At 35.9% G+C, this 22074-nt stretch overlaps 3 protein-coding genes and 1 long non-coding RNA gene across 6 annotated transcripts; 3 read left to right on the top strand and 1 right to left on the bottom strand.

Moving 5' to 3' along the window:
- Nucleotides 1–40: 40 nt before the first annotated feature.
- Gart (trifunctional purine biosynthetic protein adenosine-3 Gart) lies at nt 41–14682 on the top strand. The gene is made up of 15 exons (XM_081989435.1): nt 41–181; nt 248–469; nt 524–771; nt 1320–1500; nt 1550–2018; nt 2078–2297; nt 2358–2580; nt 5248–5446; nt 5504–5560; nt 5615–5809; nt 5867–6098; nt 8364–8482; nt 10540–10805; nt 10860–11117; nt 14303–14682. Exons 2-15 carry the CDS (start codon nt 302–304, stop codon nt 14483–14485), a joined length of 3018 nt encoding a protein of 1005 aa, XP_081845561.1. The 5' UTR covers nt 41–181; nt 248–301; the 3' UTR covers nt 14486–14682.
- LOC145735803 (uncharacterized) lies at nt 12053–14224 on the top strand. The gene is made up of 3 exons (XR_014179764.1): nt 12053–13827; nt 13898–14009; nt 14080–14224. It is a non-coding gene; the product is annotated as an uncharacterized LOC145735803 (long non-coding RNA).
- On the top strand, nt 14674–16399 carry LOC145735764 (tetratricopeptide repeat protein 36 homolog). Of its 2 annotated transcripts, none has more exons than XM_081989824.1 (4): nt 14674–14807; nt 14861–15052; nt 15102–15277; nt 16229–16399. In XM_081989824.1, exons 1-4 carry the CDS (start codon nt 14711–14713, stop codon nt 16235–16237), a joined length of 474 nt encoding a protein of 157 aa, XP_081845950.1. In that variant the 5' UTR covers nt 14674–14710; the 3' UTR covers nt 16238–16399. The 2 variants fall into 2 exon arrangements, with proteins under 2 accessions (XP_081845950.1, XP_081845943.1); XM_081989817.1 differs by having other exon boundaries at nt 16225–16399.
- On the bottom strand, nt 16314–21924 carry Trp1 (translocation protein 1). Of its 2 annotated transcripts, none has more exons than XM_081989651.1 (7): nt 21768–21924; nt 21160–21292; nt 20280–20432; nt 20090–20223; nt 19706–20041; nt 19464–19651; nt 16314–17075 (listed from the first exon to the last, which is right to left on the bottom strand). In XM_081989651.1, the coding sequence occupies exons 1-7, from the start codon at nt 21801–21803 to the stop codon at nt 16925–16927; spliced, it is 1131 nt and encodes a 376-aa protein (XP_081845777.1). In that variant the 5' UTR covers nt 21804–21924; the 3' UTR covers nt 16314–16924. The 2 variants fall into 2 exon arrangements, with proteins under 2 accessions (XP_081845777.1, XP_081845780.1); XM_081989654.1 differs by having other exon boundaries at nt 19706–20035.
- Nucleotides 21925–22074: the final 150 nt, after the last annotated feature.

The raw sequence follows: 22074 nt of genomic DNA, 5'->3' as shown, positions 1-22074 counted from the left end.
TAAATGAATTGCAAATAAATGTGACCCCCCTCTTTTATATTATAAATAATCTTCGTTGGGGGGCAAACAAACGGGTTATCAGTCTCCCGCGTGAGGTTATCACCATAGCAACGTCAGTTGTTTTCATCCCGGTTGGGTACACTAGTCAACAAGTGGTTGCCAAATATCCACGCTTATTTGGGTAATAAATAGCTTATTTTTGTCACTATAGTTTTGTGAAACCTGAATTTTTTTCCACTTGCTTTAGTTCTGTTCTAAAGTGGCATAGTTCACTAACTTTACATCAAAACTGCAGAGTAATATGTCAAAAAATGTGCTGGTAATAGGCGGCGGTGGTCGGGAACACGCCATTGTTTGGAAACTGTCCCACAGCCAACTAGTTAAAGAAGTGTTTGCAGCTCCCGGTAGCGTGGGGATCGGAAAAGTGCCTAAAGCCAGAAATGTGGCTCTCGACGTGAAAGACTTTAAGGTAACTTTATCAATACAGTTTTCACTTTAACACTGACGTTTGGGGCTCTTTCAGGAAGTAGCCAGATTTTGCCGTGCCCACAATGTTAGTTTGGTGGCAGTGGGACCTGAAGATCCCCTGGCTAATGGCATAACAGATGTCCTAGCAGCAGAAGGGATTAAAGTGTTTGGACCGCACAGACAAGCAGCTCAAATTGAGTCGGACAAGGAATGGGCTAAAGCATTTATGGATCGCCATGGCATACCTACTGCACGCTGGGAGTCTTTCAGTGATTCCCAAAAAGCCAAGGATTTTATCAATAAGTAGGTTTTGTTAAATCAGTATACACTGGAAAATGTTAAGGCTCTACAGGTGTGGTAAATCCAAAAGCGACCATAGGAAAACCGTGTAACGGACAGAGAAACGTAGGTAATTGCATGCGTGGGACAAAGACAGTAAACGAAAAAAATACCAAGTAGGCCATATTTTCAGTACGCTGTTGCCAAAATTCAATACCGTCGACAAAATTAATTTTGTGGATTTGTTGGATTTTGGCAACAGCGTACTGAAAATATGGCCTACTTGATATTTTTTTCGTTTACTGTCTTTGTCCCACGCATGCAATTACCTACGTTTCTCTGTCAGTTACACGGTTTTCCTATGGTCGGTTTTGGATTTACCACACCTGTAGACAAAGACCGCATTCGTTTTCACGCTTCATGGAGCGAGCAGAGCTTTTTTGACGTCACAATGACGTAATTTGACAGTTGCTCAAATTATAGTTTTGCTAAATTACGTCATCGTGACGTCAAAAACGCTTATCTTGTTTTAATGCATTTTTGGGTATCTAATAAAAGAGTATTTACTCCAGCGCCCCCTACCCCGCCCTGGTGGTGAAAGCAAGCGGATTGGCGGCCGGTAAAGGTGTTATTGTAGCGTCCAATAAACTCGAAGCTTGTCAAGCCGTCGACGACATTTTAACCGACAAAAAATTTGGCCAAGCTGGCAACACTGTTGTGATTGAGGAAATGTTAACGGGAGAGGAAGTTTCGGTAAGACTGAAAACTTTTCCCACAAAACTATTAAAAAAAAAAAAAATAGGTACTGGCCTTCTGCGACGGAACCACAATAAAAGCGATGTTGCCGGCTCAGGACCATAAACGAATCTTTGACCAGGACAAAGGTCCTAACACGGGAGGAATGGGAGCCTACTGTCCGTGTCCGTTATTGACTGATGAACAGTACGAATATGTCCGCACTGACGTGCTCGAAAAAAGCCTTAAAGGCTTTCAGAAGGATGGTATTAAGTACACGGGCGTCCTGTACTCGGGACTGATGCTCACACCCAACGGACCGAAAGTTTTGGAGTTTAATTGTCGGTTTGGAGATCCAGAAACCGAAGTAATTCTCCCTTTATTGGAATCAGATCTGTACGAAATCATGCTCTCTTGTTGCAACGGAACTTTGGAATCTCAACCGTTAAAATGGAAGGAAAACGTCAGTGCTGTGGGAGTGGTCATGGCTTCCAGGGGATACCCCGAAACTTCCAGTAAAGGACAAATTATTACAGGTTTGAACCCCTTTTGTAATCAATTATTTATCAAGCAATATAACTTTTTGATGGTGTAGGTATTGAAAGCGTAACATCCAGTCCAAATCACGTGGTGTTTCATTGCGGCACCGCCATTCAAAACGGCAACATTGTAACCAATGGCGGTAGAGTGTTGGTGTCGGTGTGCGTCGCGTCCGAGTTGGCCACGGCAGCCGCCAACGCCACCAAGTCTTGTGACGTAATTAAATTCGAAGGGGCTCAGTACCGCAAGGACATTGCCCATAAAGGTATAGCAAGGTAGGAACTTACAGCTGAAATAATTCGGAGACACCCAATAATAACTTTATGGTGGTACAGTTCAATACTGAAGTCGGGTAGACTGACTTATAAGCAAAGTGGAGTTGATATCACCGCCGGTAATCAGCTGGTCGACCATATTAAACCTCTGGCCAAGTCGACTGGACGAGCGGGGGTAATGGGATCTCTGGGAGGGTTTGGTGGGTTGTTTGATCTTCAAGCAGCTGGATATCGAGATCCTTTGTTAGTGTCAGGGACGGACGGGGTCGGTACTAAATTGAAGGTATGACAACTATTTTAACTTTTTTATATTTCATTTTTGATTTTTTTGTCAATCAAATCAATTGAATTGAAATGAAAAGGAGAATGGATGAAAAATTAAACTATTTTAGAACAAACTTATCAAATTCTCTGTTAAAATTTACAGGAGTTACTATTTATTTTAAAAGTCATGGGACTCTTTTTTAACGTCAAAACAGAATCCTAAAGGTCACGTGACCGTTTTTAGTTTTAAACTGACACACTAAATCACGTATCTATTTGTAAGATTCAAATGTCATTTTTAACGTGACGTGACAGTTTTTATGTTTAGACTATTTTTTTTTAAATCGCGTGACTCTTTTTTTAACGTCAAAACAGATCCTGAAGGTCACGTGACTCTTTTAAGATTAAAAATGGAATTTATAATGTCACAGGACAATTTTAAATGTCATTTGAAGGATCACGTAATGGTTTTTTAGTTTAAACTGATATTTTTAAAAACACGTGACCTTCTTTAGAGTGCAAATGGCCAGGTGACAATTTTCAATTATTTTAACGTCAAAACGAAATCCTAAAGGTCACGTGACTGTCAGAATAGATGTCAGAATATTATTTAAAGAGTCACGTGACTCCTTATAATATGCAAAATAGTCACGTGACTTCTTTTTAATGTCAAACCGAAATCCTGAAGGTCACGTGACTGTAAATAGTGAAATAATGTTTAAAAGGTCACGTGACTATTTGTTATTAAAAGTATTATTAGAAGTGACGTAACTCATTTTACAGTTCATAAAGTCGCATAACAATTTTCAATAAACAAACATTTTTAAAAAAGTCACGTGACTCTTTTTTAATGTCAAACCGAAATCCTGAAGGTCACGTGACTGTAAATAGCGAAATAGTGTTTAAAAGATCACGTGACGATTTTCAATAATAAATATATTTTCAAAGGTCACGTGACTCTTTTTTATTAAAAGTATTATTTGAAGTGACGTGACTCATTTTACAGTTCATAAAGTCGCATAACAATTTTCAATAATCAAACATTTTTAAAAAATTCACGTGACTCTTTTTTAATGTCAAACCGAAATCCTGAAGGTCACGTGACTGTAAATAGCGAAATAACATTTAAAGGGCCACGTGACAGTTCTTCAGTTTGAACTGAGATTTAAATTTAATTTTTTAGTCCACGTGACTCTTTTAAGATTAAAAATGTATTTTATAATGTCACATGACAGTTTTGAATGTCAAAATGTTATTTAAAGGATCACATGCTCGTTTTTCAGTTTAAATTGATATTTTTAAAAACACACCTTACTCTATAATGCATTTTCAGTTAAAAACGTGTTTACGTCAAACCGGAATCCTAAAGGTAAACGTGACTGTTTTAGATGTTATATTTGAAGAGTCACGTGACTCTTTTTACAGTTCATAAAGTCGCATGACGATTATCAATAAAAATTATTTATTTTATTATTTATTATCAAATTTATTTTTAAAGGGCATGTGACTGTTTCTTAATGCCAAAATGGAACTCTGAAGATCACGTGACTGTAAATGACAAAATGTTATTTGACGGGTCACGTGACTATTTTCAATAATTAAATTTAATTTTAAAAATTACGTGACCGTTTTTTTAGTTTTAAACTCTAAATCACGTGACTCATTTTAAGGTACAAATGGTCACGTGACTGTTTTAAGAGTAAACATGGAATTCATAATGTATTAAGTATAAAATAACCCCCCTTGAGGAATATCAAAAATAAACTACTGAAAAACAACTAAAATAAAAATACAACGAAGTCTTAAACAATTATTAAAGAAAACATACACAAAATCTGTTATTTTTGCCTAGAAACAAAACAAAAAATGTGATTTGTCAACTAGACAACGCCGCATTAAAAGTGATGTTTTCCAACAGTCAAAAGATCCGAATTACTGCGTCTGGCTATAAATTAGGCGAATATGCGTTTAGTGGTGCCATCTCGCGCTGCTTACTTAAATTAATTTTCAGTTCCATTGCCACTGGCACGTTAAAAACAATTCATAGTAAGCTTAAGAAGGTTTCAGAGGCCTCTGGCAATACAAAATGGCTGCCAGAGGCCTCTGGCACGTTAAAAACAGTTTTAGTAAGCTTAAGAAGGTTTCAGAGGCCTCTGGCAATACAAAATGGCTGCCAGAGGCCTCTGGCACGTTAAAAACAGTTTTAGTAAGCTTAAGAACGTTTCAGAGGCCTCTGGCCATTCAAAATGACTGTCAGAGGCCTCTGGCACGTTAAAAACAATTCATAGTAAGCTTAAGAAGGTTTCAGAGGCCTCTGGCAATACAAAATGGCTGTCAGAGGCCTCTGGCACGTTAAAAACAATTCATAGTAAGCTTAAGAACGTTTCAGAGGCCTCTGGCAATACAAAATGGCTGCCAGAGGACTCTGGCACGTTAAAAACAGTTTTAGTAAGCTTAAGAAGGTTTCAGAGGCCTCTGGCAATACAAAATGATTGTCAGAGGCTTCTGGCACGTTAAAAACAATTCATAGTAAGCTTAAGAAGGTTTCAGAGGCCTCTGGAAATTCAAAATGTCTGCCAGAGGCCTAATTGTCTGTGAATACAACGTTTTTAATTGTCACTAAATTGTTAAACACTTCTTTACAATGTTGTGTGAAATATCTTGACAATATTGGGATTTTTTTTAGATAGCTCAAGAAATAGGAATTCATGGAACCATCGGTGTGGATCTAGTGGCCATGTGTGTTAACGACGTTTTGGCCCACGGAGCTGAACCGCTGTTTTTCTTAGACTACTTTGCTTGCGGTGCACTGGATGTAAACGTAGCCCAGCAAGTAGTTGGTGGAATTGCTGATGGTTGTCGCCAAGCTGGATGCGCCCTAATTGGTACCCTTCTCATAAATTTCCCTGTTAGGTTTTAGTAAAGGTTACGATAATTTACAGGTGGGGAAACTGCAGAAATGCCCGACATGTACCCACCTGGGGACTACGATTTAGCCGGTAGCATTTCGGTAATTCTCTTCTAACGAAATGAGTTTAACAGTATTTTTGTAGGATTTGCCGTGGGAGCTGTCGAACGTACCCAACTTATGCCTCATATTGACCAAATCCAAGATGGTGATTTGGTAATCGGCCTTCCCTCAACGGGAGTACACAGTAACGGATTCAGCTTAGTACGAAACGTAATGAAACTGGCTGGCGTAGGTTACCAAGATCAGGCTCCATTCAGTAAAAACTCGAAAAGTTTTGGTAAATATTACACACTTGACGTTTATATTACATTTATGAATCAATCATTCCGATCAGGTCAAGAACTACTAACTCCCACTAAAATTTACGTCAAATCGGTCATAAAGGCGGTTGAGACGGGGAAAGTGAAAGCGTTCGCTCATATAACCGGTGGCGGCTTAACGGAAAATATTCCCAGAGTGTTACCAGAAAGTTTGGGGGTGGAACTCGACTCCACCAAGTGGCAAATCCCGGAAGTTTTTAGTTGGTTGGCTACTAATGGCGGCGTCAGTCAACAGGAAATGTTAAGGTACGTGTTTGTTGACCATAAAAATGTACTTAATTAATTAAGACAGTGTTAAGTACGATTTCGTTAATTTTCTGTCAGGTTTCTTTTAAAAAATACATTAGCAAATCACTTTACTGTGCATTTCGTTAACTTACTTCAAGAAAAATAAGAGTTAACAACAATACTGAATTTAGATTCGATAATACAGGGTGGTCCAGTTTTAAGTGTCAATAATTCACCATTTGATAGCCAATCAAAAAATAAGTTGACTTGCATTGGGTCATTTTTCTGAAAAACGTTTCCTAAGGAAGATACAGTCCTCCAAATTTTAATTTAAAAAATTGTTTTATAGTTTAAAACTGAACATCCAAGACTTGTGAAAGTCCAAATTTGTACTGAATAGTCTAAAAACTTTTTTACTACTAGGAATGGTCTTATGATTCGCTTTCTCAGACTGCCATCTTGGTTGAGTGACTGAAACTGGCATTCAAGAACTAAAAAAAGTCCGGAAATCAAGACAAAGATTGTATTGTTCATGAAACTCATTTTTTACTACTAAAAATAATATAAAAGTTGACTTTTAATGCTAGCACTGACTTTACTAAGACTAAAGAGTCCAAAAGTATATTTTCAAGACTTTAATTGGTGTATAACTCAATTTTCTGGACTGGACAACAAGTCTAGAAGTAAATTAAATTTTCGGACTATTTTATTTCTAAAAATTAGTTCTCAAGACTATTATTGTAGCATTTGATACCAACATTTTTTACTTTTATTACTGAAGAAACTTGACTTTTGGAAATAGTCTTAAACTCGATTTTTCAGTCTTAAAAAGCACTAAAAACAGTCTGAATTTCTTAGAGATGCTACAATTTATTGCACCTATGAGTGTAGAAGTCAATTTAATAGTGAAGAAGCTTGAAATAACATTTTCAAAACTATGGTCAGTGGACACACTGGCTTTTAGGCCTGATACGTCAAAAACTTTGTAAAGATAGTCTTGAAACTCGATTTGAGGCACTGAAAACAGCCTTAAAACTCTAAAAACAGTCTAGTTTATTAAGAAATACCCGAATTTTTAGCACTGAGGTGTCTAGAAGTCGATTTAATAGTGACACAGCTTGGAATGCCATTTTAAGTTTATGAAGAATGTAAAAATTGTTTTTTAAGTTTGCTATGTCAATAACTTGGTAAAGATAGTCTTGAAACTCGATTTTCCAAGCTGAAAGCAGTTTTGAAGCACTAAAAATAGTCCAGAATTCGAAGAAAATGAAAAGCAAAGTAAAAAACACGAAAAGTTCGTTTTCAAGACAGTTTTCATGAATCTAATGTTAATGTCCTGCATCTAAGACTATTTTCAAGACTAAAATATTGAAATTTGTCTTCAAATTATGAAAACTTACTTCAAATGCAAATTTTAAGCTTCTGATGTCACTTTTCATTAGTTCAGTCACATTTTGGGGTTTAAGTCAATTTTTAAGGTTTAAATGTATGAATTTGTAGTAACAAGTTCTTGAAAAAGTAGTTTTTATGTCTACAAGTCAATTTTTAGTATTAAAGTCTCTCGATTTGCATGAAAACTGGTTACAAACACAATTTTTAAGCTTCTAAAATTTTTATCTTTTCTAATTCAATTTTCAAAACTAAAGTCTTTTAGTTTGTCTGGAAACTATGAAAACTGGCTACAATAATATTTTTTAAACTTCTTAAGTGAATTTTCCGTTTCCAAGACAATTTTTAAGTTGGGTTGGGTTAGTTTTGGGTCTTTGACCGTAATAACGTGTAATAAAGTGCTTGTTCCAAATTTGATCAATATTGCTCCAACGGTCTGACAGTTATGACAAAAAAAACGATTTTTTAAACAGAAATTTGAAGGACTGTATTTTCCTTAGGAAGCACTTTTCAGGAAAATGACATAATGAATGTCAACTTATTTTTTAATTGGCTATGGATTGGTGAATTATTGACATTTAAAACTGGACCACCCTGTATAATTGAAGAAGGAAAAACTAACATTTACATAAGGAATTTCGGTAACGGTAACTGAGCTTAATACATTATTAATAATTAATGAAAGTGGCGCAGTTTAACTGTTTTTGATCAAAATAGTTGTTGATTTTTCCCTTCTCAGTTGACAAGTTACTGATTTTTGAAGAACAAACCAAAAGTATTTGTTGAATAGATTAGTAGAAGACTAATATACTGGCGTGTTTATTTTAACTTTAATATAATTCTAAATTACATTCAACTTATAATTACAAACTGTCAATAAATTTTCCTTTAAAGAACTTTTAACTGTGGCATCGGAGGAATTTTAATTGTGTCTCCCGAACACGGACAAACCATTGTCAACGCAGTGCAGTGCGACCAGGGACGTATTATCGGGACGGTGGTGAAAAAACCAAGTACGTATAAATGTATTGTACCGTTTTACTCAAAGAAGCACCATGTTACGTCACATTGTATATTTTGTGGATGGGATGGATACAAACAAACCTGTCAGTGACTATCTAGTCTTGAATTGACAAATTCAGTCAACAATTATTACAGCAACAACGTAGACCCCTTTCGTTTTGACGCTCTATGGAGCGAGCAGAGCAAAATTATGGCAAAACCATAATTTCCAACTATCGTAACGTTTCTGCTCGCTCCATGGAGCGTGAAAACGAATGCGACCACTGTATCATACAGGCAGGGATGTAAAAACGGTAATTTTCGAGTTGGAAAATTTTCCTTGATAGAGAAAACAACCTGTCAACCTTGTCATTGTTATTATCAAACTTATCATGCATTTTAATGAGATCATTTGCACCGTCGTACTTTAGGCATAGCCTAAGTTAAGTGTGGTTTAGAGTGTGACTTTTTTCACTTGTACTGTCACAGTCTGACCCACACTTAAATTAAGCTCGGCTTACCAAAACGACGGTGCAAACGGGGGTAAATGATTAAAAGTACATTAAACTTTATTTGAATTGATTTTGGATTGTTGTACAATTAATTAAAAAACGAATTATTTTTGAATTTTCAGATTTTCAAATTTTTTTCGGAAAATTACCGGAAACTTTCTGAAAAATCTTGTATACCTAACCTCAACACTTTTCAAAATAATATGAATTTTGAAAAAAATATTATTTATAAATTTATCCCTTCTGGACAACACATTCCCGGTATAAAAGCTTTAATCTTTCGGTAGCGTGACATTTCTACTATATATGGTATACAGGGTGATCAAAAGACAATTTCAAGGGCTACAAATTGGTATATTGAACCACCCTGTAACTGTCCAAATAACAGAGTTAGGGGCTGTCACTGTAAAAACTGTCAAAATCAAACAACTCAGTTTTAACAGTAAATAACTCACTTATTCGACGTTTTAGGTAAAAACGCTATACCGGGTGGTCAAAAGAAAATTTCAAAGGCTACAAATTGCCATTGGTATATTGAACCACCTTGTAACTGTCACAATAACCCAGTTATTGACAATACAATGGAGTAGTTTAGAGGGTGATTCAATGAATTTTTAACATCCTTGTAACCTGTGTAATTTACTTTATTCCTAGATAATCCATCAGTATACAGGGTGTCCCAAATTTGAGCAACAAATCAAACTTTTGATTCTACGTCAAATTCTAGGCCTACTTGATGTAAAATGTTTGTATTGATATTCAACTGTTTTTGCTCTAGCAGCCTACTTTGACCAGCCTCCTCGAATGCAGAAATTCCCAATTTGAGCGAAATTTTGGTTCACTTTTCTAAGAAAATCGTCCATAACTCGCTTATTTGAAAAACCCTGTATAAACACACCGTATAACAAACGAAAGCTAATGAACGGGGCTATCACGTGACGTTGAGCGGACACGACTATGTTGTCCCGTTTAGCCGCTAGAGAGCGTCAAAGTTGACTCTCGTTTTTTACAGTTTTTTCAGGTTAGAGAGGTTAGAGTCTGAAATTAAAAACTAAAATTGTCAAGAAATTTCAAGTTAACATTTTTGATTTTCAAAATTAACCTCAACTGCCTTCCAGTTAATAGTACAAAAAATGTAAAAAACAGATTATTTTTGAATTTTTAGATTTTCCAATTTGTCCGAAAAATTACCGAAAACTTTCTGGAAAAATTTCCATAAATTTAATTTTCCGGAAATTTTACATCCCTGCACAGGTATAGAAATTTTAAAATTCATAGAAACTCAATGATAAAAAAGAGAACCATTGAAAATCACTGCGGTAGACAAAGATGGCGATAAACTACGTGATCTATATTGTTTTCTCATCAGTTATCATGTGACGACTTTATTAGAAAGCGTAGTTGATGTCTTGTGACCAACTTTCAAGTTACTTGACATATTTGTTCTCTCTCATTGATTTTTAATGGTTTTTTCCTTTCTTATACAAGAAATTGTCGGTATCCCTCAGCTTTCAAACCATAAGTCGTATTTCGTAAAGAAATAAAATCTCTTTTAGGAGAACAGCAAGTGGTTGTCAAAAACTTTCTCCAAGTATTAGAGCGGTCAATGCGGCCGTTTGTTCCCGCTCTCGTTACTCGCTTAAGTCAAACACGCAAGCGAGTAGCCGTGCTTATATCAGGAAGTGGCACTAACTTGCAAGCATTGATTAATGCAACTCAGGACGTCACGCAACACGTGGGTGCGGAGATTGTTTTGGTTTTGTCGAATATTCCCGACGTGGAAGGGCTGAAACGGGCGGAACGCGCTGGAATCGCTACTAAAGTACTTATTTCAGCAATGTGTGGCAACACCGAACTAAATTTTGAATCATTTCAGGTACTCAGTCATAAAAACTACGAAAACCGTGTGGCTTTTGACATGGCAATGCACGCGGAACTGATAAAAGTGGAAGTGGAGATTGTTTGTTTGGCCGGGTTTATGCGTATCTTGAGCAATGAATTTTGCGAAAAATGGCGCGGAAAGCTGATCAACGTGCATCCGGCGCTGTTGCCGCTTTTCAAAGGCACTCACGCACAACGTCAAGCCTTGGAAGCTGGCGTCAGAGTTAGCGGATGTACTGTGCATTTCGTAGAGGTAAGTAAATTACGTAAATAATAGAATATTACCGTTTAACAGAGTAGCAGTTCTTTCTTATCATTTTGTTGGCATTTTCTCCAAAATTTTTGACAATTTTTAAGGTACATTTTGAATTTGATATGAAGAAGCAAACAAACGTTTTATATTCTAAACATTTATGTTTCTATTACACTGAAATGTCACTCCATTTTACTTTGATTTTTGACAGGTGTGGTAAATCCAAAACCGACCATAGGAAAACCGTGTAATGGACAGAGAAACGTAGATAATTGCATGCGCGGGACTAAGACAGAAAACGAAAAAAATATCAAGTAGGCCATATTTTCAGCGCGCTGTTGCCAAACGCCAAGTATTCAATACCGTCGACAAAATTAATTTAGCAAATTTCAGAGCCGTAACCCCTAGATTTCAAAAATACTGGCAGAAATTGTGTTTTATTGCATTTTAACTAACTTTCCTTGATTTTCAAAGGTATTTATCACAGTTTGTGTTAAGTAAGAGCTTCTGATGGAAAATATACAATACTTTCCTGGACTTTCAGGTTAATTCACTGCCTACAGCAAATTTCAGGGCCGTAACCCCCAGATTTCAGAAGTACTGACTGAAATTAGGTTTTATTGCATTTTAACTAACTTTCCTTGATTTTCAAAGGCATTTATCAAAATTTGTGTAAAGTAAGAGCTGTTTGTGGAAAATATACAATACCTCCCTGGACTTTCAGGTTAATTCACTGCCTACATAGCAAATTTCAGGGCCGTAACCCCCAGATTTCAGAAGTACTGACTGAAATTAAGCTTTATTGCATTTTAACTAACTTTCCTTGATTTTCAAAGGTATTTATCACAGTTTGTGTTAAGTAAGAGCTTCTGATGGAAAATATACAATACTTTCCTGGACTTTCAGGTTAATTCACTGCCTACTTTCTGATGGAAAATATACAATACTTTCCTGGACTTTCAGGTTAATTCACTGCCTACATAGCAAATTTCAGGGCCGTAACCCCCAGATTTCAGAAGTACTGACTGAAATTAGGTTTTATTGCATTTTAACTAACTTTCCTTGATTTTCAAAGGTATTTATCACAGTTTGTGTTAAGTAAGAGCTTCTTGTGGAAAATATATAATACTTCCCTGGACTTTCAGGTTAATTCACTGCCTACAGCAAATTTCAGGGCCGTAACCCCCAGATTTCAGAAGTACTGACTGAAATTAAGCTTTATTGCATTTTAACTAACTTTCCTTGATTTTCAAAGGTATTTATCACAGTTTGTGTTAAGTAAGAGCTTCTGGTGGAAAATATACAATACTTTCCTGGACTTTCAGGTTAATTCACTGCCTACATAGCAAATTTCAGGGCCGTAACCCCCAGTTTTCAGAGGTACTGACTGAAATTAGGTTTTATTGCATTTTAACTAACTTTCCTTGATTTTCAAAGGTATTTATCACAGTTTGTGTTAAGTAAGAGCTTCTGATGGAAAATATACAATACTTTCCTGGACTTTCAGGTTAATTCACTGCCTACATAGCAAATTTCAGGGCCGTAACCCCCAGATTTCAGAAGTACTGACTGAAATTAGGTTTTATTGCATTTTAACTAACTTTCCTTGATTTTCAAAGGTATTTATCACAGTTTGTGTTAAGTAAGAGCTTCTGGTGGAAAATATACAATACTTCCCTGGACTTTCAGGTTAATTCACTGCCTACATAGCAAATTTCAGGGCCGTAACCCTCAGTTTTCAGAGGTACTGACTGAAATTAGGTTTTATTGCATTTTAACTAACTTTCCTTGATTTTCAAAGGTATTTATCACAGTTTGTGTTAAGTAAGAGCTTCTTGTGGAAAATATACAATACTTCCCTGGACTTTCAGGTTTATTCACTGCCTACATAGCAAATTTCAGGGCCGTAACCCCCAGATTTCAGAAGTACTGACTGAAATTAGGTTTTATTGCATTTTAACTAACTTTCCTTGATTTTCAAAGGTAATTATCACAGTTTGTGTTAAGTAAGAGCTTCTTGTGGAAAATATACAATACTTCCCTGGACTTTCAGGTTTATTCACTGCCTACATAGCAAATTTCAGGGCCGTAACCCCCAGATTTCAGAAGTACTGACTGAAATTAGGTTTTATTGCATTTTAACTAACTTTCCTTGATTTTCAAAGGTATTTATCACAGTTTGTGTAAAGTAAGAGCTGTTTGTGGAAAATATACAATACCTCCCTGGACTTTCAGGTTAATTCACTGCCTACATAGCAAATTTCAGGGCCGTAACCCTCAGTTTTCAGAGGTACTGACTGAAATTAGGTTTTATTGCATTTTAACTAACTTTCCTTGATTTTCAAAGGTATTTATCACAGTTTGTGTTAAGTAAGAGCTTCTGGTGGAAAATATACAATACTTCCCTGGACTTTCAGGTTAATTCACTGCCCTCACTGCAAACTTCAGTGCCGTAACAGTTAAATTTCAAAAATACTGGCTGAAATTGGGTTTTATTGCATTTTAACTAACTTTCCATCATTTTCAAAAGCATTTTTCACAGTCTGTGTAAAGTAAGAGCTGTTTGTGGAAAATATGCAATACTTTCCTGGACTTTCAGGTTAATTCACTGCCTACATAGCAAATTTCAGGGCCGTAACCCCCAGATTTCAGAGGTACTGACTGAAATTGGATTTTATTGCATTTTAACTAATTTTCCTTGTTTTCAAAGGTATTTATCACAGTTTGTGTTAAGTAAGAGCTTCTGATGGAAAATATACAATACTTCCCTGGACTTTCAGGTTAATTCACTGCCTACATAGCAAATTTCAGAGCCGTAACCCCTAGATTTCAAAAATACTGGCAGAAATTGTGTTTTATTGCATTTTAACTAAATTTCCTTGATTTTCAAAGGTATTTATCAAAGTTTATGTAAAGTAAGAGCTGTTTGTGGAAAATATACAATACTTCCCTGGACTTTAAGGTATTGAATACTTGGCGTTTGGCAACAGCGCGCTGAAACTATGGCCTACTTGACATTTTTTTCGTTTTCTGTCTTTGTCCCGCGCATGCAATAATGTACGTTTCTCTGTCCGTTACACGGTTTTCTTATGGTCGGTTTTGGATTTACCATTACTGGGGTATGATTATACAAAACTTGTGAATAATATAAGCATATTCCTGACTGAGAGTTGGATGTTTTGCAGCCTGACGTGGACGCTGGGGCTATTATAGTTCAAGAAACTGTCCCGGTCGAAATCAGCGACACCGAGAACAGTTTAACCGAAAGAATAAAAACGGCGGAACATCGAGCTTTCCCCAAAGCTTTGAAATTGTTGGCAACCGGAAAAGTTAGACAGGAAAGTGATGGGAAGATTTCCTGGTGCTAGTAGTGCTCGTTAAACTATATTATAATACAAAAAACAGGGTATTTGCATAATAAAATCTGATTTAGTTAACAACAGATAAACGGCTGCTTTACGGCAACATTCCAAGGTAGATAAACAATAACCAGTTTTTTTTGTGCATATTAATTGCTATTGTTAATGCGGAATTGTTATTGAAAATAAAACTGTTTTCCCACTCAGTCTGTTTTATTTATTTGTTGCGACAATATGGCAAATTTGACTGCGCGCGATAAGGCCGTGCTAGAAGCAGTGTTCAATCCCAATCTTCCCTTAGAAGACTTGGATGCTGACTTTCAGCTTACAGGTAGCTAGTCTCTTTCTTGACACATTCACTTTTCATGGTTTTCCACATTTGAGATTGTGAAGAGTTGACCACTGATGATGTTCTGGCCAATAAACAATTAGAACTAGAAGCAATAGAAGTAGCAGAAAAAGGACAGCTTCAACAAGGTTTGGATATTTTGAACAGAGCGATAGAGCAGCAACCGCGTCGACCTTCCCTATACAACAATCGGGCGTACGTTTACCAGTACTTGAGGCAGTTTCCAGGTACGTTGAGGAGGGAGTAGTGAAACGAACCGTCAAAATGCTCTTGTAGACGCCTTTAACGATTTAACGACGGCCATTGAATTGTGCAACGAAAAACACCGCAAAACGCTGTGTCAAGCTTACTGTCAACGCGGAATTTTACATAAACGGGCAAATAGAAAAGAACTGGCTAAGGTGGACTTTGAAATGGCTGCAGAGCTTGGAAGCAAGTTTGCCAAAAGTCAAGTAAGTTTCTTTTAGCACACTGTCAAGAAAACAAATTGTTGTAGGATTAGATTTTTTGTACAGGGTGCTGCATTTTCGATGGTTTTACGGGGTACACAGAAAACGCGTATAGATAGCTTAAGCATAAAAACATATAAGCTTGTAAACGTTAATCTTGGTAATCAGAAAACAAGCATGTCCTTAACAAAAAAGTGCTAAATAATATGTATAAAAATACCCACAGTCGAAGCAAAATTTGGATATGTTCATATTAACATGTTACATGTCGTTTATAAACAGTTTTTTCAACTTCCACCTTAAAAATAGTAGAGAATAGAAATAGCCACTTTTCTTATTAAAGTGACGGTAGAACTGTTTGTAACTTAGATTTTTAATAAGATTTATTAAAAATATTTAATTTCCTGATGTGTTAGTTTATATGATTTCCGATTTTGTTTCGTATTTTAGATATTGGCCTTTTTTTAGCATAGCAAAGGTCTTTTTTTTTAAATAACAGGATTAATCTCTACAAACTTATGTTGTAATACACCGTTGAAAAGGTAAAAATCAACAGAATTAAATGACGTAAAAATATATAGAATGTTCCATTTAAAAACATGTAACTTACTGTCATATGTCAGAAACTAATCGGAATAGAAAAAAACTGACTACGCCATTGGATTCTACATGAAAACTTCTACCGGGAACCGTTCTTCCTTTTTTGATAACTTTAAGAGCAACTGAAATACAGAAGAGGTTCAAAAATTACCAATTTTCGAAAACCCCCAGTATCTTTGAAACAAAAGAAGTTCCGCCCACTTTTCGCCAATCATCTCAGAAAAAGAGATCATAACACGTATGTTACTTTTTTTCTATCTATTACCGTTTTCTCTGTACCCCGTAAAACCATCGAAAATGCAGCACCCTGTACATTTTAAAACTTAGTAGTAAACAGTAAATTTTGTCAGCTAGTCGAACTGAACCCATACGCCGCGCTCTGCAATCAAATGCTCAGACAGGTAATGGATCGTCTGAAATAATTTTTAAACAAAACGAAAAATATTTACACAACTTTATTTAAATAGTATTATTGTATTCCCTAGAAAGTAACGCTGTTAATAAAAACCACAAAAATAAAATAAATGCATTTTCACTTAAGGAGACGAAGAGCGTAACTACACAGATCCCATCTTATATATTTAAATTAATAGAGAAGCCGAAAACTGAAAACTTAATTCTTTACATGCACCATCATTGAAAGTTTTGCGTAGGACTTCACAGGAATAAGGTCAAAAAAGTGCCTATTATATACAAAAAAATTCGTGAATATCCCAATCTTGAAAAACACAATTTTCTGCCTAGAATTAGTGCTATTTTTTCACATAACAAGGGACCACCCATAAATATATATATTTTTTTCTGTAATTAATATAATATAACGTTCGTAACCTTAAATTTACATAGGCAACACTTTAACTACAACAGTAATTAGCCCAGTGATAATCCAATTAAATCTCTCAATGTGCGACAGCAATAAGTTTATAAATAATATGTATATGAATTGGTTTTGTATTGGAACTCGTTCCCGTATATTTTAGAGGCTGCGAACAAAATTATACAGATTTATGAAAATCGCATCACCCCTTACGCATCATTGATATATTGTCTTCATTGAGGTGGCGTTGGGGTTTCCTCGAGCTCGTCCCTATCGACGATTTCAAAGTCGCGGCCTGTACTCGATTTGGATTCGCTCTCGCTTTCAGATCCAACCTCGTCTTCTCCATTTCCCATACGGTTCGCATCCAAATCACCCGTATTCCTATATAAACCGATTGGTTTTAGGTCAGTGTTTTTATAATTGAAAATCACCTTGTTTGCAGTATTATTTAGAGAGCTCTGACACTTCCAAAATGGTTCTAGAGGCAACTGACAATTTAAAACAATTTTTGGAAATCTTAACCCTCTCTGGACACTTTTTGGAATGTTCACAATAGCATTTAGAGATTTATGGAACTTTCAAAATGGTCCTTAAGAATAGTATATAAAAAGTCTTGATATTTGGATTTGTTTCTTTTCACTATACCTGAGTGCGTATTATTGAAATGAAGGAAGAGAGTTACTAAGAGAAAGGCATTCAGAATGTGACAGAAACATGTGATTGTCAGGTTTTTTTATCACATTCTATCAACATTTTTATTAAGAATTCGGCTCGCTGCTTTCAAGAATTAGCGCCCTGATAGGCATATTTTACACAGAACGTCCCATTATAGAACGATTCACGCTGTTTCTTTACGAAACTGATAAAAACGTCAACATAATCTGAGCCAGCAGAGCTTTTTAGACGTCACAATGACGTAGTTTGACAATTGGTCTAAATGAATGTGGCCTAAATGATAAGTACAGACAACCAGCGCAATGTAATTAAAGTGGCACCCAAAAAGGAAGCCGTTTACGCTTCAAGGGCTTCCCAATGTATTTCGGCCCTCTTCAGTTGTAGGTAAACTCTAAGAGATGGCGCTAATACAGCTCGTCATTGCAGACATAGTTGCCAAATTTTGCGGTATTTCCTATAATCCGCTTTCTTTTGCTATCCCATCTGAACTAGGTAAGAAAGCTTGATTTTTTCAAATAAATTTGAGCTAAATTACTCGTATTTTGACAACTAAACAAGATGAGAATTTCTGGTTTGAGGTATAGATAATAAAGATTCTATTTATTTTAAAAGTTACAGGACTCTTCTTTAACGTCAAAACAGAATCCTACAGGTCACGTGACCGTTTTTTTAGTTTTAAACTGATACATTATAAATCACGTATCTATTTGTAAGATTAAAACGTCGTTTTTAACGTCACGTGACAGTGTTTATGTTTAGACTATTTTTTTTTAAATCGCGTGACTCTTTTTTTTAACGTCAAAACAGATCCTGAAGGTCACGTGACTCTTTTAAGTTTAAAAATGGAATTTATAAAGTCACATGACAGTTTTAAATGTCATTTGAAGGATCACGTAATCGTTTTTCGGTTTAAACTGATATTTTTAAAGACACGTGACCCTCGTTACAGTGCAAATGGCCACGTGACAATTATCAATTATTTTAACGTCAAAACGAAAACCTAAAGGTCACGTGACTGTTTTAGATGTCAAAGTATTATTTGAAGAGTCACCTGACTCGTTATAATGTGCAAATGGTCACGTGACGATTTTCAAAAATAAAATATATTTTTAAAGGTCACGTGACTCTTTTTACAGTTAATAAAGTCGCATAACAATTTTCAATAATCAAAATTTTTTTTCGTCACGTGACTCTTTTTTACTGTCAAACCAAAATCCTGAAGGTCACGTGACTGTTTTTCAGTTTGAACTGACATTTTTTAAATTACGTGACTCCTTTTTATGTGCAAACGGTCACGTGACGATTTTCGAAAATTAAATATATTTTTAAAGGTCACGTGACTCTTTTTTACTGTCAAACCAAAATCCTGAAGGTCACGTGACTGTTTTTCAATTTAAACTGACATTTTTTAAATTACGTGGCTCCTTTTAATGTGCAAATGGTCACGTGACGATTTTCAAAAATTAAATATATTTTTAAAGGTCACGTGACTCTTTTTTACTGTCAAACCAAAATCCTGAAGGTGACGTGACTGTTTTTCAGTTTGAACTGACATTTTTTTGAATTACGTGACTCCTTTTTATGTGCAAATGGTCACGTGACGATTTTCAAAAATTAAATATATTTTTAAAGGTCACGTGACTCTTTTTTACTGTCAAACCAAAATCCTGAAGGTCACGTGACTGTTTTTCAATTTAAACTGACATTTTTTAAATTACGTGGCTCCTTCTAATGTGCAAATGGTCACGTGACGATTTTCAAAAATTAAATATATTTTTAAAGGTCACGTGACTCTTTTTTACTGTCAAACCAAAATCCTGAAGGTCACGTGACTGTTTTTCAGTTTGAACTGACATTTTTTTGAATTACGTGACTCCTTTTAATGTGCAAACGGTCACGTGACGATTTTCAAAAATTAAATATATTTTTAAAGGTCACGTGACTCTTTTTTACTGTCAAACCAAAATCCTGAAGGTCACGTGACGTGTTTTTCAGTTTGAACTGACATTTTTTTAATTATGTGACTCCTTTTAATGTGCAAATGGTCACGTGACGATTTTCAATATAAATAAACTGAAAGGACTGACCACTCACCCTCTTTCATCTTCGGATGTGTCCTTTTTTGACTCGTTCTCGCCCAACGTTTCAATGTTGTTCTCGTCTTCAGCGTCACTGTCCTTGTCCTTCTTCTTCTTCTTCTTTTTTTTGTCAGCGGCACTATAGCCGGGTCCGCGGTACTCGTACTTGTACAAGGGCCAGAACGATGCGAAAAAGCCAACATCCTTAAGTTTATACGATTATTACAAAACTTAATAAAAACAAACAAAACTCTATACCTCAGTAAGATTAGGTAGAATCCAGAGGTGGTGTTTTCCAAAAGTAACCAACCAAATCAGACAGAACAATATCAGTCTGATAATAGCCAGGACTATAATCGAAACAAGGAAGCAGGCGGCAGCCACACTGATGTAATACACTCCTAACCGAACCATTGGAGGCCATAATGGGAACATACAAATACCAATAGCTCCCACAACTAGCAAAGCTCCAATTATCCAGTAGTGGAAAGGAATGGGGTCGTAAATCCAGACGTACGCATCCAGAGTATCCACAAATCGTTGATCGTTGTGCATTTCCAATCGGATCTTCTTTTTGCGTTTTTCCTTCTGCGGCTAATTTCCACATAACCTCCGTCCCACAGCACTAACATACCCACCTACCTTATCGCCTTGGTCTTTGCTTTCAACCACACTACTTTCCGCATCTGTTCCTTTACTTTGTTCCTTGTCTGGTTTTTGTTTGTCACTCGATTCTGCCCCATCTTTCTTCTTCTCCTTTTTTTTACCCTTTAACTCTTGTTTTGATAATTAATTTAGCAAGTGTTTCTCAGTGTTAAGATTTGCAAAATACCTTGCTCAGACACAGGCACTTTTCTAGCTCGATGATAGAGCTTGTGCTCCAACATCAAGTGTAAATAATCCACAATTTCTTGACGGGTAGTGAATAAGGGACTTTCACCTTTAGTAAACTTTGAATCCAGCAACGCGTCCACTGCTCGCTTACCTAAGTGTTTATTAAGTTGCCAATACACAAAGGTAAACAACACAGTTAAGGATAAAAAGATATACCTATTAAAGTAAGAAATTCAAAAAATTTTTTTTGCTCTAATTAGAAGTACTCAGAAAAATATTTCATACGTATTTTTTCTTTTTTAACAACGCAACATTTTACTGCGAAAAAAAAACCATACTTATTTGGTACACCATCTATCTGTGACGTAGGAAAAGTCCATGTGCCCTATCTCTCTTCTCTTTATAGTAAGTTGAGTGAGACGGAATGCAAGAGCGTATGTCTAATATCATTTAACGAAACGTCAACCGGCGAGAAAGACGCAGCTGAAATTGTAGGTTATGTTTAATGTTTATTTTCTAGTGATTTGTGTTTAGAAAGTTATCTTTTGGGGGAAAAAACGCCGTGTGAGCGTTGTGTTGTTCAATCGTGTTCAAAAAGTTGTAAGAGCTGCCCCAATAAGATATTTTTACCAGAAAAGCCGAAACCCGTGAAATGAGTAAATTGCCTCCTGGCTTAACACTTCCACCTACATTACGAAATTGAAGGAGCTTTCCCTACGTCACAGAGGATCCTGTGGGGCTCATTTTAATGCATGTATTTTAAAATTGTAATTAAAATTAAGTTTTTTTAAAATGCCAAACCAAATAAATGGAGGAGCAAAGTTATGGCACCAAAAACTCAAACTATTTCTTAAATAAGATATAAAAAACATTTCTACCTGTAAAATACTCCACATTATGGTTCAGAAATTTAGTACGTTTGATTGGAACATTTTTCCTCATCCATTTGGCCACATTAAGTTCGTCTTTAGTGGGCTTGTCAGGAACTTCTTCGCCTGGAGGAGTATATTCCTGCAATTCACCAAAAATTCAGCTATTAATAACATATCTAATTACGGACCTGGGTTCACTGACACTGACCGAGAAAATGTGAAATACCTACTTAAACTGCCACATGCAAACTAGAAGACACACTTTTGTAAACAGCAATTACTGATTGGACTGAGACCACTTATTGTTTTATTGGAAACACAGCATGAATGTTAAGGGATTTTAGAATGTTGGAATTTAGTTTTTTGGAATTTAAAGGCCCCCAGGGAGACTTGTAAAAGTCACTACACATATAAATAGTTTGAATTCTGTGAAAACAATATAGTTAATGCGCCTATTTTTTCACAATAAACAAAACATATTTTTGTAAGACAGTCACTTATCACAGATTAATAACTGATAAAAACATTTCCATATCATGCAAAGGTCGCACAGAATACGTGTAAACAATAAATAAATTAATAAAAGCCAATAAAATATTTAAAAAACATCTTACATCTTTTCGTTTTCTGCTCCTTTTCTTGTCGGCCATCTTTATTTTTGACAACTGCACAGATGACTGGTCAAATGTCACAAAAACAAATTTGACAAGCTGAAAATAGAGATAATAGGCGCTTTCTTTCGGATCGAAAGGCGTTATGATCTAAAAATCACATGACACCATGATTATAAAATCACATGGAGGTCACGTGACTTTTGAATCATACCGCGTTTGGATCCGAAATTCCGAATTTTATTCCAACTCTGCCAAAATTCAAAAATCGCATTCGTTTTCACGCTTCGTGGAGTGAATGTGCTTAACA

This window comes from Ips typographus, linkage group LG1 (genome assembly GCF_016097725.1).
Source record: "Ips typographus isolate SLU linkage group LG1, UJ_Ityp_2.0, whole genome shotgun sequence".
NCBI classification, from domain to species: domain Eukaryota; kingdom Metazoa; phylum Arthropoda; class Insecta; order Coleoptera; family Curculionidae; genus Ips; species Ips typographus.
The sequence above is the reverse complement of the archived record's forward strand: the minus strand, read 5'-3'. Positions and strand labels throughout refer to the sequence as shown.

What these genes read in the sequence shown, in the direction of transcription:
- Gart (XM_081989435.1), top strand. Translation starts at nt 302, where the DNA reads ATGTCAAAAAATGTGCTGGTAATAGGCGGCGGTGGTCGGGAACACGCC. An exon ending in GCCCATAAAGGTATAGCAAG is followed by an intron (nt 2,298 to 2,357) that starts GTAGGAACTTAC and finishes ATGGTGGTACAG; the next exon opens with TTCAATACTGAAGTCGGGTA. An exon ending in GCGCTGGAATCGCTACTAAA is followed by an intron (nt 10,806 to 10,859) that starts GTACTTATTTCA and finishes GAATCATTTCAG; the next exon opens with GTACTCAGTCATAAAAACTA.
- LOC145735764 (XM_081989817.1), top strand. Translation starts at nt 14,711, where the DNA reads ATGGCAAATTTGACTGCGCGCGATAAGGCCGTGCTAGAAGCAGTGTTC. An exon ending in TGCTGACTTTCAGCTTACAG is followed by an intron (nt 14,808 to 14,860) that starts GTAGCTAGTCTC and finishes TCCACATTTGAG; the next exon opens with ATTGTGAAGAGTTGACCACT. An exon ending in GCAAGTTTGCCAAAAGTCAA is followed by an intron (nt 15,278 to 16,224) that starts GTAAGTTTCTTT and finishes AAATTTTGTCAG; the next exon opens with CTAGTCGAACTGAACCCATA.
- Trp1 (XM_081989651.1), bottom strand. Translation starts at nt 21,803, where the DNA reads ATGGCCGACAAGAAAAGGAGCAGAAAACGAAAAGAT. An exon ending in GGAGCAGAAAACGAAAAGAT is followed by an intron (nt 21,293 to 21,767) that starts GTAAGATGTTTT and finishes GGTGAATTGCAG; the next exon opens with GAATATACTCCTCCAGGCGA. An exon ending in AGTGCCTGTGTCTGAGCAAG is followed by an intron (nt 20,224 to 20,279) that starts GTATTTTGCAAA and finishes TATCAAAACAAG; the next exon opens with AGTTAAAGGGTAAAAAAAAG.